Raw genomic sequence first — 16,717 nt, 5'->3', positions numbered from 1 at the left:
TTTAAAAATCAAAATAGCAAAACTAGCTTTGATGTAGCTTAGCTACTTTTGCCATGTAGCTTTTAGCTTAGCCTAACATTGTATATATATATATATATATATATATATATATATATATATATATATATATATATATATATATATATATATATGTATGTATGTATGCATGTGTGTATGTGTATATATATATATATATATATGTGTGTGTGTGTGTGTGTGTGTACTGTATATATGTGTAATGATTTCCAGAAAGTATTGTAGTTACAGCTGGATGTTATAAGTTATTGTCATCCATCAATACTGGTCTACTGATGAATGCTGGCCTTTACCCTTAGACCTTACCCTGGATTATTTGTTTTCTGTACAGGAATGATTTCCTGAAGGAGATAAAGATCATGTCTCGTCTGAATAACCCGAACATCATTCAGCTGCTGTGTGTTTGCGTGAGCTCGGACCCGCTCTGCATGGTGACCGAATACATGGAGAACGGAGACCTTAACATGTTCCTGTCCCAGAGAGAGATCGAGAGCACGCTCACACACGCCAACAACATTCCCTCCGTCAGGTGCCAACAACACACTTGCATCTGCAGACAGAGCTCTATATATAGCCGCCACGGCCAAGTCGAAGGTCAAATCGAAGGCCTTTAAGGCGGGGCTATCGGTCCTTTATGGCAGGGCTATTGGTCTTTTAGGGTGGGGCATTAGTCCTTTAGAGTGGGACTATCTGTCCTTTAGGGTGGAGCCAGATGTCCTCTAGGGCGGGGCTATCAGTCCTTTAGGGAGGTGCTATCAGTCCTTTTGAGCAGGGCTATCAGTCCTCTAAGGCAGGGCTATTAATCATTTAAGGTGGTGCTATTGGTCCTTCAGGGCTGGGCTGTCGGTCCTTTAGGGCAGGGCTATCGCTCCATTAGGGCTGGGCAATTGGTCCTTTGGGGTGTGGCTATCAGTCCTTTAGCTTGGGCTATCAGTCATTTAAGGCGGTGCTAAAACTATTTTAGGGTGGGGCTATCAGTCCTTTAGTGTCGTGATTTTAGTAATTTAGGGCAGGGCTATTAGTAGTTCAGGGCAATGCTATTAGTCACTTAATATTCATTTGGTGTGGGGTAGGAGCAGGGGGATGGGGGGTGCACGCGAACTGAAGAGCCAGGAGTGGCTACGAAGATTGTTGCTTGTTGGGTTCGCTGCGCATGGGGACAGAACCAAAAAGCTAGCCGGACTGTACCAAAAAGCAGAGGAGTGGGACGGGGGGGGGGTGATGTTGGTGGAGTTCCGGGAGTTTTCCGGGAGACGGAACATTATGGGAGATGGGCAGGAGATGGGTCTGAAATACGGGAGACTTCTGGGAAAAACAGAAGTGTTGGCAGGTATGCTTTAGGGTGGGGCTATTAGTCACTTAATGCAGAGATATATGTCATTTAGGTCAAGGCTATCAGTCCTTTAGAGAGGGGCTATTAGTCCTTTAGGGTGGAGCTTTTGGTAATTTAATGCAGAGCTATATGTCATTTAGGACAAGGCTAGTAGTCCTTTAGGGCGGTGCTATCAGTCATTTAGGGTGAGGCTATTTGTTATTTAGGGCAAGGCCTATTAGTCATTTGGGGCGGAGCTAAAAAAAAATTTCTGAATATATTTAATCAAATATCATAACTTTCCCCACCCCCTAGAAATGACTTTTCTTCACTTCTGGTCATGTGGATTTTCTTTAGGGCGGGGGGGGTTTAGTCCTCTAGGGCAGGGGTTCCCAAACTTTTCAGCACGCGACCCCTAAAATAACAATACCAGTGACTCGCGACCCCCAATATCCCCTGAGGTGGTTATAAATACAGAAAACTTGCATGCAATGGCGCACACACACACCAATAGACCAAAGTCTATTCTTCGTTTAATTTTTTAAATGTATTTCAGTGCTGTAAATGGGCCAGAAAGTTTAACCTGGTGTTATAAAATCAATCTGCTGCATCTGACGCTATTGCTGTCTTTGAAATAATGTATTTACCCCAGGGGTCGCAATCCAATAGAACAAGTAAATAAGCTATTATAGTAACTATAAACGGCTGTTTTTTTCTCTTCAGTTGGTTATGGATAAAATATGGTAACTCTTATGGTCTAATAATAATAAGTAGATTTTTGGAAATCACCAGGCGACCCCCCTTCATTGTTCCGCGACCCCTCAAGGGGTCCCGACCCCCACTTTGAGAACCACTGCTCTAGGGGGTGTTATTAGTTGTTTAGGCTTTTAGTTCTTTTAGGGCGAGGCTATTAGCCCTTTAGGGCTGGGTTATTAGTTCTTTAGGGCTTGGCTATTAGATATTTAGGGTTGGGGCTATTATTCTTTTAGAGCGAGGCTACCTGTCATATAGGGCGAGGCTATTTGTCCTTTAAGGCGGGGCTATCAGTACTTTAGAGTGGCGTTTAGTGCATGTCTCATTTCTGTACTGCCTTTGTCCAGTCATCAATCTTCCTCCATTTTGTAATGCCAATCTTTAAACAATCCAACTGGTTCTCAAAAGATTGAATCATGCACTACCCTACATTTTTCTTTGTTATTTCAGGAGCATTGCAATTGCCTGTACATCACAATATAGGGAAAAACTGCCCGAACTGCATGCTTTCTATGAGTGCTGCATGAGATTGGTTTGTGGCACCAACTGCTGGACACTCATAGCTTGTTGATCAGGGTTTACCAGGGCAGAACCTAAGCGTTAACGTATTAGCAGAGCTAGTTTTTTTGCCAACCTAAATGACAAAATTTCACTCCATGTTTAAATACTTCAACCTGCTTTCTGCCGGCTTATTATAGGTGCATATATTAATGTAGTGAGTTTCCTTACATTAAATTAATCTCATAGTTACAAATTATTAAAATATAATGCTGACTGTCCACAAGTCAGTACATAATGTGTTCCAGCAATACATTTCTAACATTTTTATTAGAGTTATTGTGTAGAAACAATTCTCTTTACCCCGATTTTAAGCTCCTAAAAGCATTATAAATGCAGTATCTGCTGAAGCTGAATTAGGTTTTAAATCTCCATGTCTGTAAAATCTCATGTGTGCTTGTTCCCCTTCAGACATGAAACTGAATCTGGTCTGAAAGCAGGTCATATTTTAGTCTCCATCTCTGATCATGAGCTGAAGGGGCTTAAACTGACTTTGTTTCTCTGATTTCTGTCTCTGCAGCATAGCTGACCTGTTGCACATGTCAGTTCAGATCTCGTCTGGGATGAAGTATTTGGCTTCTCTGAACTTTGTGCATCGTGATCTGGCCACACGAAACTGCCTGCTGGACCGTCACCTCACCATAAAGATCTCTGACTTCGGCATGAGTAGAAACCTTTATAGCAGTGATTACTACCGTATACAGGGGCGAGCAGTGCTGCCGATACGCTGGATGGCCTGGGAGAGCATATTACTGGTGAGGGGGAAAAAAATCAACTTTTTTATCTTAAGCAAAACATTTCATTTTCAAACATTGTCATACAGAATAAAGGTGCTTTATGTGAGTTTTTGACCCTTCTAAAGCATTAAAATACCATAATAAGTTTGCAGATTTTTAAGAAATCCACTCAGTGAACATATTTGTTTATCTTAACAATGCTAAATTCAGTTATTCTTCTTTAAAATGTGCATCCGATGTCAGAAAGTCTTTGTTTTAACCTCTATAACCAGCCCAATGCTAGCTTAGCTAATTAAATTCCAGCACCCTTCGTGGAAAGCAACCAAAAATACAACCTTCAAAGGACAGCAGCAGCCTCTGAAATGAGACACAAACTCAGAGATATAAAAATCCAAACAATCCACACAGAGTTATTCAAATCCAAGCAAGCCAGTGGCGACTGTGATGAGGAACAAAACTTCACCAATTGACGAAAGTGAAGGGGAAAGAAACCAGGCTCAGTTGGGCACGACCATTTCTCCTTTGGCCAAATTTCTTGTGCTGAGCTGCAGTCTAGGTGCCAGAGGCTGGAGAATGCTGGACGTCCATCGTGAAGAAGCTGCAGGTGAAGTAGGCCACAGGTGGGTGTTCAGACTGGCCCACGGGATCAATGCAGAGACTCGTCTGTCACTGGGTCTTTCAGGAATCAGTCTTATGCTCTCCACTCCTCCACGACCACCACAGCATCTGCTCAGGATACAGCCTGGTCCAGGATTATGGATACCTCGAGAAGTCCTCTATAAGAGTATCCTCAGGTGGAATTAGAGAAGGAAGAAAACAATTAGCGTAGCAGCGGTTTACGGTGTATTTAAACAAGAAATGTTAAATATCAGTGCAAAAAAAGTGCTATAAATTAAATAGCTGTTATATAAAACACAAATAAAATCAATCGACACTCTCTTCTGTTTGTGTTATTAATCTGGCAACCTGCGTCGAACTGTTGGAGATCGTCCTGGGTGAAAAAAAAACTGTCTAATGTTTAGAATTTGGACTGCAATACCTACTTCAACCACTAGGTGAATCCTACACACTGCACCTTTAAGACACAGATGGTAAAAAAACTAAATAAACAAACAAAAACTATTATTAAACAATGATACAGGATAACATGTTTGTCTATATACTTTCAATGTCCATCAATTAAACTGAATGGTCAACATAGACTCTCAAAAAGTCACAAACACTTTCCAGAGGGACCAAAATATATTAATTTTGTTTTTCATAAAATAGGAAAACTTTTTTTAGGTAAGGCAAAAGGTCGTCCCCTTTATCCTCTAGATCAGGGGTTCTCAACTGGTTTGACCAACATTTTTACATGGTCATCAAGCCGCGACACAATTTTTTTAGGAACTATAATACAATTTTAGGAATTATAATTAATTTTTATTTATTTGTTAACATAAACAAGTAGTGACAGATAAATCAAAATCACCAAGAATTACAAATAAACACTATTTTATTTCTGTCATTTAACAAAATGTATCGAATTATACAAATATTACAAAGTGAAAACGTCAAATACTGTAAACAGGGGTTAGGGTAAGGAAAGGTTCAGTTACCATGAGCTAAACTGAACTGTTAATAAAACATGTTGTCTGGTTTCTAAACATCGTTTTAATTTTAAAGGTTTCATGCTCTCTTAGCAGAGCACCCCACTACATATGACACTAAGGCTTTAAGTCTTTTTTGTCGCCAATATATGTAAATCCATACTTTACATATTCGGGGTCGCACTTGCACTTTGATATGTTTGTTGCTATAATTAAATGAAATTTCACATGTCAAATGGTAGGGTTGTCGCGCATGCATTTCAAAATAAAAGTCCGGTATGAGCTAAATAAGTAAAAATTTTAACTTTTGTTTTTTTGACCACACACTCCACGACCCACTGAAAATGTTCCCATGACCCACTTTTGGGTCGGGACCCACCAGTTGAGAAACACTGCTCTAGATCACACCCTGATTATCTTCTTTATATGCAAGAAAATGCATTTACATATTTTAGTTTCCAGCAAACATGGAATTAACAATGAATTTACACATTGTTTACACAAAACCAGTCATCATGAGTGTCGATGTTTAGAAACTGAGATTATTAAGCATCATCTGGAAGCCGAATAAATAAACTTTCCATTGATGTTGACCTTTAAATGAACATATCTTCATGGAACATGCTTACTTAACATGTTTGATTTGTTGAAATAAAGGAAAAAGTATATATTTTGATTCCTACAATTTATTCTTGGTTTATTGTGTGTGTGTGTGTGTGTGTGTGTGTGTGTGTGTGTGTGTGTGTGTGTGTGTGTGTGTGTGTGTGTGTGTGTGTGTGTGTGTGTGTGTGTGTGTGTGTGTGTGTGTGTGTGTGTGTGTGTGTGTGTGTGTGTTTTAGGGTAAGTTCACCACTGCTAGTGACGTGTGGGCATTTGGAGTGACTCTGTGGGAGATCTTCACTTTATGTAAGGAGCAGCCCTACAGCCTGCTGTCTGATGAACAGGTGATCGAGAACACCGGAGAGTTCTTCAGGAACCAGGGCAGACAGGTACTGACAGAAATTTTGGTTTTGTACGGTTGAAGTCAAAATGATTCTCCCTCCTGTGGTTTCGTTTTCTTTTTCAAATATTTCCCAAATTATGTTTAACAGGAAGGAATTGTTCACAGGATTTCCAATAATATTTTTTCTTCTAGAGAAAGTCTTGTTTGTTTTATTTTGGCTAGAATAAAAGCAGTTTCCCATTTTTTTATTTTTATATTATTATGCCCCATAAGCAATTTTTTTTATTGTCTCAACAGTCGATATCATTTCAACAGCTGATATACAATGACTTGCCTAATTACCCTTAACTTGCCTAATTAACCTAGTTAAGCCTTTAAGTGAAGTTTATTCATAAACAAATTTCGAGAGGATCACGTGCTTATGATTGTTCTCAGCTGTTCCAACTTTAGCTAATGACTGATTATCCTACAGACGATCCTTAACTCACTATAAATAACCAGACTTTTCTCATCTCAATATCTTCGTCTCGAAGAAACCCCCCCCCCCACCCAACCCTACTTTCCCTCCTTTCAAACGGGCGTCACGGTGGCCAGCGATTAGCGCTGTTGCCTCACAGCAAGTATGCCCCTGGTTTAATTCCTTTCCAAACCAGACGGCATTTCTGTGCGGAGTTTGCTCGTTCTCCCCGTGGTCACGTGGGTTTTCCCCGGGTCCTCCGGTTTCCTCCCACAGTTCAAAAACAAGCACTCTAAATAATTAATCAAAATACATTAGCTAAACTCTGAGTACACCTTTCAGCATCCATATCCGACACTTAGCTACAACAAGCAAGAAGGGGAGTCATCGAGATCTACCTGAGCTCAAACTCCCCTCTCGCCTTGCAACGGGAGGGAGCCCAGGGCTCGAGGATCTTATAAGCTCAGGGCTCTCTCCCGGGACAGCACGCCAAACTAGCTTTACTATCAATGATCAGCTAAGTGTGAACTCTTGAAATGTTACTTTAAGCTGAATATTAGTATCTTGAAAAATATCTAGTTAAATTTTATGTGCTGTCATCAGGGCGAAGATAAAAGAAATTAGTTTTTAGAAATGAGTTATTAAAACTATTATGTTTAGAAATGTGTTGAAAAAAATATTTTCGTTAAACAGAAACTGGGAAAAAAATATACAAGGGCTAATAATTCTGACTTCAACTGTATGTAATGTGAAGTGTAATGTGCATTCGATGAAGTTAATAATTTACTCTAAAAAAATCCTGAGTTTAAAGTAATCCAGTTTAGCAAATGATGCTGACTTAAGGCTGATTTATACTTCTGCGTCAAGCGCACGCGTATGCTACAGCGCAGCCTACGCGTTGACGTGCACTTCTCAAAAAATTTAACTAGCCGTCGCAACTATGCGTAGGGCAAACTCTGTGATTGGTCGGCTTTGTAGCACTGATGAGTCTGGGTGGGACGGAGAGCCGCGCAAACGCCGCAAGTCGAAGGATCGATTGTTTACAAGTGTGGAGTCCCGTGAAGGAGCTTCAGATGGAAAGTTTTGTTTTGTGTTTACCTCATAGTAAAAGTTGTTGCATGTCCACCGATTCATGCCTCTGAATGAGCGAGTTTGAGCCACTTGTACATTCAGGAAGTGTTCAGAAAAAGCAAAACAACAGCGAAGAAACTCGACACAGAGGAACATTTACACTTTACTGCTAGCTAGCGTTTTGGAAGTGTTAATTCAGACCAACAGAGACAGCACGTAAGTATAAATGCACAGCTACGCGCGTTGCATGCGCCATGGGTTACACCGGTCACTTGACGCAGAAGTATAAACCAAGCTTTACACATTTACATGACCGACATTTTATTCTAGTTTGCTGCATTGCTTAAAATGCTTTACAGCACAGTAAAGACTTTATAGAGGAGATAAAATGTATAAAAAACTGAAGTGAATTGAGTCCAGGTCATAAAAATGAAAGAACAGATTACAGGCCCGTTCCCACCATGATGCTTTTTGCTTGCATTTTCTGTCGACGTTTAACGCCTCGTGACTAAACAAAGGGCGCGAATGTGATCGTGCACACCAACGCACAAAACGGCAGGCGTAAAAGCGTCATTTCTAAAGAAATGCCTCATGAAATGCCCAACTGAGTCTGGTTCTCTCAAGGTTTTTTTTCTTCACTCCCATCAGGTGAAGTTTTTTTCCCTCTCCGCTGTCGCCACTGCCTCGCATGGTTCAGGATTGGTAGAGCTACGCATCGATGAATTTGCTCTTTAGTGTTTGAACTCTCAGTAATGATTAAATCACACTGAACTGAGCTAAACTGAACTGAACTTAAACACTAAAAACTGAACTACACTGTTCCAGTTACTATGACCATTTATGTGAAGCTGCTTTGACACAATCTACATTGTAAAAGCGCTATACAAATAAAGCTGAATTGAATTGAATTGCTTCATCGCTAGAGCTGGAGCTGCTACTTGAACCATCCATAACAACAAGCATGTCAACTTTCTGTCATCTTCTTCTGTTACAAGCAGGTTTCAGAACTTAAAGTTGTGTAGCGCCATCTAACGTCATGGAGTGATTTTGCATACTCCTCTGCTCGACGCCAGTGAAAATCTCTTGGGCTTGAATCCGGAAAAACTGCTTGAACAATATGCTGACGATAAACGCAAACGAAAAAAATCCCGATGTGTAGGAGCCTCAATAGGAACAGTAAACGAACGAATGTTGAGATCCTCAAAAATGTATTCATCATTTGAGAATAATGTTTTATAAATGTTTTAAGACAGACACATGGAGTGAAAATATTTACATTGACATTATACTACATGGGTAGCATCAACGCCTTAGCAAGAAGGTCGCTGGTTTGAGTCCTGGCTGGGCCAGTTGGCTTTTCTATGTGGAGTTTGCATGTTCTCCCCGTGTTGGTGTGGGTTTTCTCTCTGTGCTCCGGTTTCCCCCACAGTCCAAACACATGCGCTATAGGTGAATTGGACAAGCTAAACTGGTCATGGTGTATGAATATGAGTGTGTACTGGGTTGCAGCTGGAAGGCATCCACTGTGTAAACATAGTTTTCATATTTACATCTAAAAAAGTGGTTCTTAACCATGTTCCACCACCAGCACTGCATGTTTTGGATGTCTTCCTTATCATTTCAGTCTCTGCTACTGTGCTGATGATCTGAATCAGGCGTTTGGTTAAGGAGACATGGAAAATGTGCAGAACTGGTGATCCTCCAGCAACGTGGTTGAGAAAAAAAAGTCTTCCTATTGTTCACCTTTTCTCTCCTCTGCAGATCTTTCTCTCCGCTCCGCCGCTCTGCCCATCCTCCCTCTTCAAGCTGATGATGCGCTGCTGGAGTCGTGACATCACAGACCGGCCATCGTTTAACAAATTGCATCAGGCCCTGCGAACTTTTGCACCCCATTCGTGACTGACATCTGCTCTACTAAAACAACCTGGAGGAAAACTGTTATAAACATAGAGCGGGAACATTATAGCCACAATGTAGCGTCATCACGGCATCGTAAATCCAGAAGAGAGATCTAGAGGGGATGAGGTTTCACAGAAAAAGGCATTCACTAGCTCACTAAACATTCATCTCTATTGAGACTCTTTTAAAAAAAAAATCCACTTGAGACACTTGAGATTTTTTTTTTTTTTGTATTTTTTATTGTTGTTACTTCCTTTCAAGTACAATTAGCTTTCTCTCTCTCTCATAAATGTATTTCTGTTCGTCGTTTTCCCAGAAAAACAGCGAGTCTTGAGCCTACTGTGTATTCTAGGCGGAACTGGACGAATGTCTTTGTCAAAGCTGTGGTTTGTGTATCGTTAAGCACTGCTGTCATTTGGTTTTATTTGGTTTTATTTGTTCCTAATTCACCCCCACACTGGAGTTTCTGTGTCTTTTTATGATATTAAGTGTTTTGCTCTCTGAATATGAATGTTTTTTTACAGGTTCTTATGGATACGGCCGGGTTGGAGACTTGCTCTGCCTGGATCTAGCAGAACTACTGTTATAGTTAGATTAAAATCCCTTTCCGAGGAGAGGGTTGTAGAGCCAACAATGGACTGACGTGCAATTGAATGCACTGTTTCTTCCCCCGATTTATACGAGGCCACTTTAAAGTTGATATGAAACCAAAATGGACCCTATTATGTTTTCATCCGAGCATTTTCCAAAGAACACAATGCCAATGAACTCATTGAAAATCTGAGATACGCCGAAATGTGTCCATGGTGAGTTTGATATTCATTCCCTACATGCAGATATCAGATTATTGGAGTTAAACTGAGTTAAAGGGATAGTTCAGTGTTAACAGGTTTCCAGTTTTCTTTTTAATATCTTCTTTACTTCTAACATGTAATGGGGAGTCCCAAACTATCCCCTGTAATGGCGTTTCATGTTTCAAACCCCAGCAATATTTCACCACTGAAGCCAAAGAATACAGTAACTGCTTTAAAACCGCATACAATCCTAAAAATCTAGGATGAACCAATAATATCAACATTGTGGAGATCCATTTTATTTCCGATCTCTGCATTAGGCACATGTTTATGGGGGAATGTGTATGCAAGATTAAAATTTTCAAAGCACATCTTTCTTTCTTTTTTTAACTCGAGCTGTGGTGAAAAATCGATTTTGCATCGATTCTGAGATTTTCGAAATGCATCACTGTTTTCTCTTGAATAGATTAAATGGATTGAATTGTTAAAACCAGCCTAGAGCGCAATCTTCTGTTATGTTAAGGCAGAGCATCATTTGCTCTAGTTTACTCACAGGACGTTTTTCGCCACTTGAACATTTTTTCGACTTAACTTCAATAATTTAGACGTGCGCAGAAGAAGAGATTGAGGCGTTTTCCTTTCGTTTGCAGAAAACCCATCACGCATTCTGCATCATTTGCAGCACACTGTGATAATTCGCCTGTATTTGCGGCTTTGCATTGACTGTATGTAATTTACTCCAGTTTACTTACAGATTGTTTTTCCCTTCACGCAAATTTTGTAATCAAGTTCCATTATATGAACATGCGCTAAAGACGCGCTTGAAGCAAATTTCACGAATTTACAGCAAATGCATCCCACCTCTATTTGCGCCTTTCATGTATGTAATTTACTAGTACAAATATATGCCCTTTTTGTGTAAACCCAGCATTAAAAACTAGCTAGAGCGCCATCTGTTATTAAAAACAACCCTAGAGTGCCATCTGCTGTTTTGTTGATGTAGAGCACCAAGTCATTTGCTCTAGTTTACTCACAGGACGTTTTCAAATATTTAAATGTGCGCGGAAGATGAGATTGAGTCAAATTTCACGAATTCGCAACAAACGCATCCTACCTCCATTTTCGGCTTTGCGTTGTTTTTGTATGTAATTTACTAGTGCAAATATTTGCCATTTGGTGTGAACCCATCACTAAAAATCACTTAAATCACTTAATAACTAGCAAGAACGCCATCTACTATTAAAAACTAACGTTGATTGTTACGTTTAGGCAGAGCAACACATCATTTGCTCTAGTTTACTCATGTGATGTTTTTCCCCACACCCAAATATTTCACTCAAGTTCAATCATTTGAGCGTGCATGGAAGACGTGATTGAGTCAAATTGCATTCACAGCAAACGCATCCCACATTCTTCATCATTTGCCGCCCTCTGTGGTAATTTGCCTCCATTTGCGTTGAATTTGTATGTAATTTACTAGTGCAAATATTGGCCGTTTAGTGTGAACCCAACTTTAAAAACCATCAAGAGCACTATGTGATAACAAAAAACTAACCTAAAGCGCCATCTGCTGTTTTGCTAACGCAGAGCACCACATCATTTGCTCTAGTTTACTCATGGGATATTTTTCCCCTTACGCAAATTTTGCACTCAAGTTCAATTTTTTGCATGTGGGCCGAAGACGCGATTGAGGCGAATTTGCAGCAAACACATCCCATCTCTATTTGCGCCTTGGCATTGAATTCGTTTGTAATTTACTAGCGCAGATATTTGGGGTGAACCCAGGATTAAAAACTAGCTAGAGCGCAATCACCTTTTAAAAGACTTGCCTAGAGCGCCATCTGCTGTTTTGCTAACATTCACTTTAGAAACAGAATGTTTATCCATCCGACCTCTATTTGAGGCTTTGCATTGACTTTTTCTGCAATTTACTAGTGCAAATATAAACGTTTGGTGTGAACCCAGAAAAAACTAGCTACAGCGCCACCTGCTATTAAAAACTAGCTAGTGCGCCACCTGCTGTTATGTTTAAGCAGAGCACCATATCATTTGCTCTAGTTTACTCACGGGATGTGTTTCCCCTTACGCAAATTTTTCACTCGAGTTCAGTTATTTGAGCGTGCACGGAAGACGTGATTGAGTCAAATTGCATTTGCAAATTGCATTTGCATTGTGCTCTGTCGTAATTTTTCTCCATTTGCGGCTTTGCGTTGACTTTGTATGCATTTTACTAGTGCATATATTTGCCGTTTTGGATAAACCCAGATTTAAAAATTAGCTAGAGCACCATGTGATATTAAAAAATAACCTAAAGCACCATCTGCTGTTTAGCTAACGCAGAGCACCACATCATTTGCTCTAGTTTACTCATGGGATATTTTAATTTTTGTACACAAGTTTTGCACTCAAGTTCAATTATTTGAATGTACGTGGAAGATGTGATTGAGGCGAATTTGCAGCAAACACATCCCACCTCTATTTACGCCCTTGCATTGACTTTGTATGTAAATTACTAGTGCAGATAGTGAACCCAGGATAAAAAATTTGCTAGAGCGCCATCACCTGTTAAAAACTTGCCTAGAGCGCCATCTGCTGTTTTGCTAACATTCACTCTAGAAATGGAATGTTTATCCCCTCGCACAAAGTTCATTTATTTGAGCATGTACGGAAGATGTGAATGAGTTGCATTTCACGAATTCACAACAAAATTCATCCGACGTCTTTTTGCGGCTTTGCATTGACTTTTTCCGTAATTTACTAGTGCAAATATTTGCAGTGTGGTGTTAACCCATCATTAAAAACTAGCTAGAGCACCACCTGCTATTAAAAAATAGCTAGAGCGCAATCTACTGTTATGCTAACACAGAGCACCACATCATTCACTTTAGTTTATTCATGGGATGTTCAATCATTTGAATGTGCAAAGAAGATCCGATTAAGGCGCAATCTGTGCATTCATGGCATAAACAGCACACATTCTGCATCATTCAGGGCAAGCTGGGGTGATTTGCCTCTATTTGCACACTTGCATTGATTTTATAGATAATTTGCTAGTACAAATATATGCTGTTTGGTGTAAACCCAGCATTTATAACTAGCTAGAGCACCCTCTGCTATTAAAATTAGCATAGAGCGCCATCTGCTATTAAAACCAGCCTAGAGCCCCATCTGTTGTTAAAAACTAGCCTTGAGCAGTATCTGCTGTTAAAAACTAGCATAGAGCAGCATCTGCTGTTAAAAACTAGCCTAGAGCAGCATCTGCTGTTAAAAACTAGCCTAGAGCGGCATCTGCTGTTAAAAGCTAGCCTAGAGCGGCATCTGCTAATACAAACTAGCCTAGAGCGGCATCTGCTGTTACAAACTAGCCTAGAGCGGCAAAAGCTAGCCTTGAGCAGCATCTGCTGTTAAAAACTAGCATAGAGCGACATCTGCTTTTAAAAACTAGCCTAGAGCGGGATCTGCTGTTAAAAACTAGCCTTGAGCAGCATCTGCTGTTAAAAACTAGCATAGAGAGGCATCTGTGGTTAAAAACTAGCCTAGAGTGGTATCTGCTGTTAAAAACTAGCCTAGAGCGGCATCTGCTAATACAAACTAGCCTAGAGCGGGATCTGCTGTTAAAAACTAGCCTTGAGCAGCATCTGCTGTTAAAAACTAGCATAGAGAGGCATCTGTTGTTAAAAACTAGCCTACAGCGGTATCTGCTGTTAAAAACCAGCCTAGAGCGGCATCTGCTAATACAAACTAGCCTAGAGCGGCATCTGCTGTTACAAACTAGCCTAGAGCAGCATCTGCTGTTAAAAAACTAGCCTAGAGCGACATCTGCTGCTTAAAAACTAGCCTAGAGCGGCATCTGCTGTTACAAACTAGCCTAGAGCAGCATCTGCTTTTAAAAAACTAGCCTAGAGTGACATCTGCTGTTTAAAAACCAGCCTAGAGCGCAATCTTCTGTTAAAAACTAAGCTCAGAATTGATTCAAGAGGGAATAGAGATGCTTTTTAAAAATCACATAATTGATTTCTGAAACTATTTTCCGCTACAGCTCTATTTTAACCCACTTTAATGATTTATAACATGTCTTTAGTGTGTCATTTAATGTTTGTGAATGAGTGTTGCACCAGAAAGCAATTTGGTTCACTGCGACATTACCAAAAATGTCCGTCTTCGTCAATCGTTGTACTAGCTTTTAGTCTTTTTTTTCTGTAGTTTGTGTTTACTGTATTTCACAAATCGTCTTCAAATCTACAGGAAAACGTTGTTTTATTGTTTGGCTGCTGAAAGGTTTGGCTACGCGGGATGTCAGAAGAGTCCTCTGATAGCACTGGGATATCGATTGAATGTCTGTGGTAGGAAAGAAGCGCAACCACTAGAAACTCAATCTCCCAGAAGCCTTTGCTGAAGTGAGCCCTTTGGCAATTTCTGTTGTTACTGATCAGAGTTTGCTCTTTGATACATATTAGAGACCAAGAGTGCACGTTTGTGTGATTGTGTGAGATTGTGAGTGTTTTATTGTTTCAAGTGAAATCACATGTACCTTATTTTATCATGTAGTACTCAATAACGTCTTTCATTCAAGTCTTTTAATTCTCTGTATGTTTTTCATGTACATTACATAAGCAGAGTAGATACTGTATGTATAGTAATATATTGGGGACTAAGGAAGACTTGTTTTCTATTATCTTCTTTCTTATTTTCCATAATAAATATCGATTTTGCTGTATCTGGGGTTTGGTGTTTTCACTAGCAGAATATTTTATTTAAAACATATTAAAGAAAATACAGAGAATCCCTTATTAATAATATGACATGCCATTAACACATTACATCAGGGTTTTGTTAGCACGTTTCTATTAGGATTCATCACATTGTTAATGTGTTTTCGTCATGTTTTAGCATTTGCCTTAACATTTAACATGTTATTTACTTGGATTTAGTGTGATGCTTACATGCTAGCTATTATTTATACCACATTGTTAGCGTTAGTTCAATTTTTCTTACATGTTTTTAACATGTTAACACATTTTTAGCTTCTTCATTTACCATGTGCATAATGTTTAGCATGTTAGCAGCTCATTGTTATCGTGTTTAACGCGAAGCTAGCATTTTAGCATATGGTTCATGCATTTTTGGCTTCTTGATTTACCATGTTTATGTTTAGCATGTTAGCAGCTCATGGTTATCGTGCTTAACAAATCTAGCACTTTGGTTAATGCATTTTTAGCTTCTTGAATTACCATTTTCAGCATGTTAGCAGCTCATTGTTAATGTCTACTACATGAAGCTACCATTTTAGCATATGGTAAATACATTTTTAGCTAATTACTTACCGTGTGTTTAATGTTTAGCATGTAAACAGCTCATTGGTATCATGTTTAACATGAAGCTATCATTTTAGCATATGGTTAACGCATTTTTAGCTTTATCATTACCATTTAATGTTTTTGTTAGCAGCTCATTGTTTTCATGTTTATTATGAAGCTAGCATTTTAGCATATTGTTAATGCAATTTTAGCTTATTATCATGTGCTTAATGTTAAGCATGTTGGCTCATTATCGTGTTTTACATGCTAGCACTTTAACACATGGTTAACGCATTTTTAGCTTCTTCATTACCATTTGTTTAATGTTTAGCATGTTAGCTACTCAAGTTAGTTGTTAGCTAACAAGGTGTTTTAACATGTTTTACATTTTAACTTATGGTTAACGCATTTTTAACTTCTTGATTTACCCTGTGTTTAATGTTTAGCATGTTAGCATCTCATTGTTATCATGTTTAACATGAAGCTAACATTTTAGCATATGATTAACGCATTTTTAACTTCTTAGTTACCCTGTGTTTGATGTTTAGCAGCTCATTGTTAAAGTGTTTAACGTGAAGCTAACATTTAAGCATGTGGTAACGCATTTTCCTTGGTTTACCATGTGTTTAACGTTTAACATGAAGATAGCATGGTGTCGTGGACGAAATGAAAAGGGTTGGGAGTCGTGGAAAAAAGTGAAGAGCAGGTGGGACGGGGTATGTGTGAAGAGGGGGATCTGTAAAATGCTGAATCAGATTTTCAGAGGTGCCAGATCCGGCACAAATTCAGCCCTGGTTAACGCATTTTTAGCTTCATGATTTACCATGTGTACATGTTTAGCATGTTAGAAGCGCATGTTGTCATGTTTAACGTTAAGCTAGCACTTTAGCTTGTGGTTAACGCATTTTTTCTTGCTTTACCATGTGTTTATTGTTTAGCATGTTAGAAGCTCAATGTAATGTTTAACATGAAGCTAACACTTTAACATATGGTTAACGCATTTTTAGCTTCTTTATTATTATGTGTTTAATGTCTAGCATGTTAGCAGCTCATTATTATCATATTTAACATGAAGCTAGCATTTTAGGATATAGAAGCTAGCATTTTAACTTAAATTGCCATGTGTTTAATTTTCAACATGTTAGAAGCTCATTATCATGTTAAACATAATGCTAGCATTTTTAGCACATGGTTAACATTTGTAAGGTTTGCTGACATGTTTTAACAAGCTCCTAGCAAATTGTCAACAAACTTATCCCAGAATTTAATGC

The 16,717-nt window shown here is 39.2% G+C and overlaps 1 protein-coding gene across 2 annotated transcripts in view; it reads left to right on the top strand.

Moving 5' to 3' along the window:
- Positions 1-14,866, top strand: part of ddr2l (discoidin domain receptor family, member 2, like) — a 99,381-nt gene extending 84,515 nt beyond the window's left edge. The window contains exons 14-18 of one of the 2 annotated variants that reach the window (XR_012406711.1): positions 368-565; positions 3,180-3,414; positions 5,825-5,974; positions 9,218-10,161; positions 14,395-14,866. Coding sequence is in view for 1 of the 2 variants with exons in the window: in XM_073951970.1 (XP_073808071.1) it covers positions 368-565; positions 3,180-3,414; positions 5,825-5,974; positions 9,218-9,355 (721 nt within the window). In the remaining variant the exon portion in view is untranslated. Of the gene's footprint in view, positions 1-367; positions 566-3,179; positions 3,415-5,824; positions 5,975-9,217 lie in introns of both variants that reach the window. The other variant, XM_073951970.1, reaches the window with a different exon arrangement.
- Positions 14,867-16,717: the final 1,851 nt, after the last annotated feature.

Source organism: Danio rerio, chromosome 5 (assembly GCF_049306965.1).
Source record: "Danio rerio strain Tuebingen ecotype United States chromosome 5, GRCz12tu, whole genome shotgun sequence".
In the NCBI taxonomy this organism is placed as follows: Eukaryota; Metazoa; Chordata; class Actinopteri; order Cypriniformes; family Danionidae; genus Danio; species Danio rerio.
This window is presented reverse-complemented; position numbering and strand designations above follow the sequence as displayed.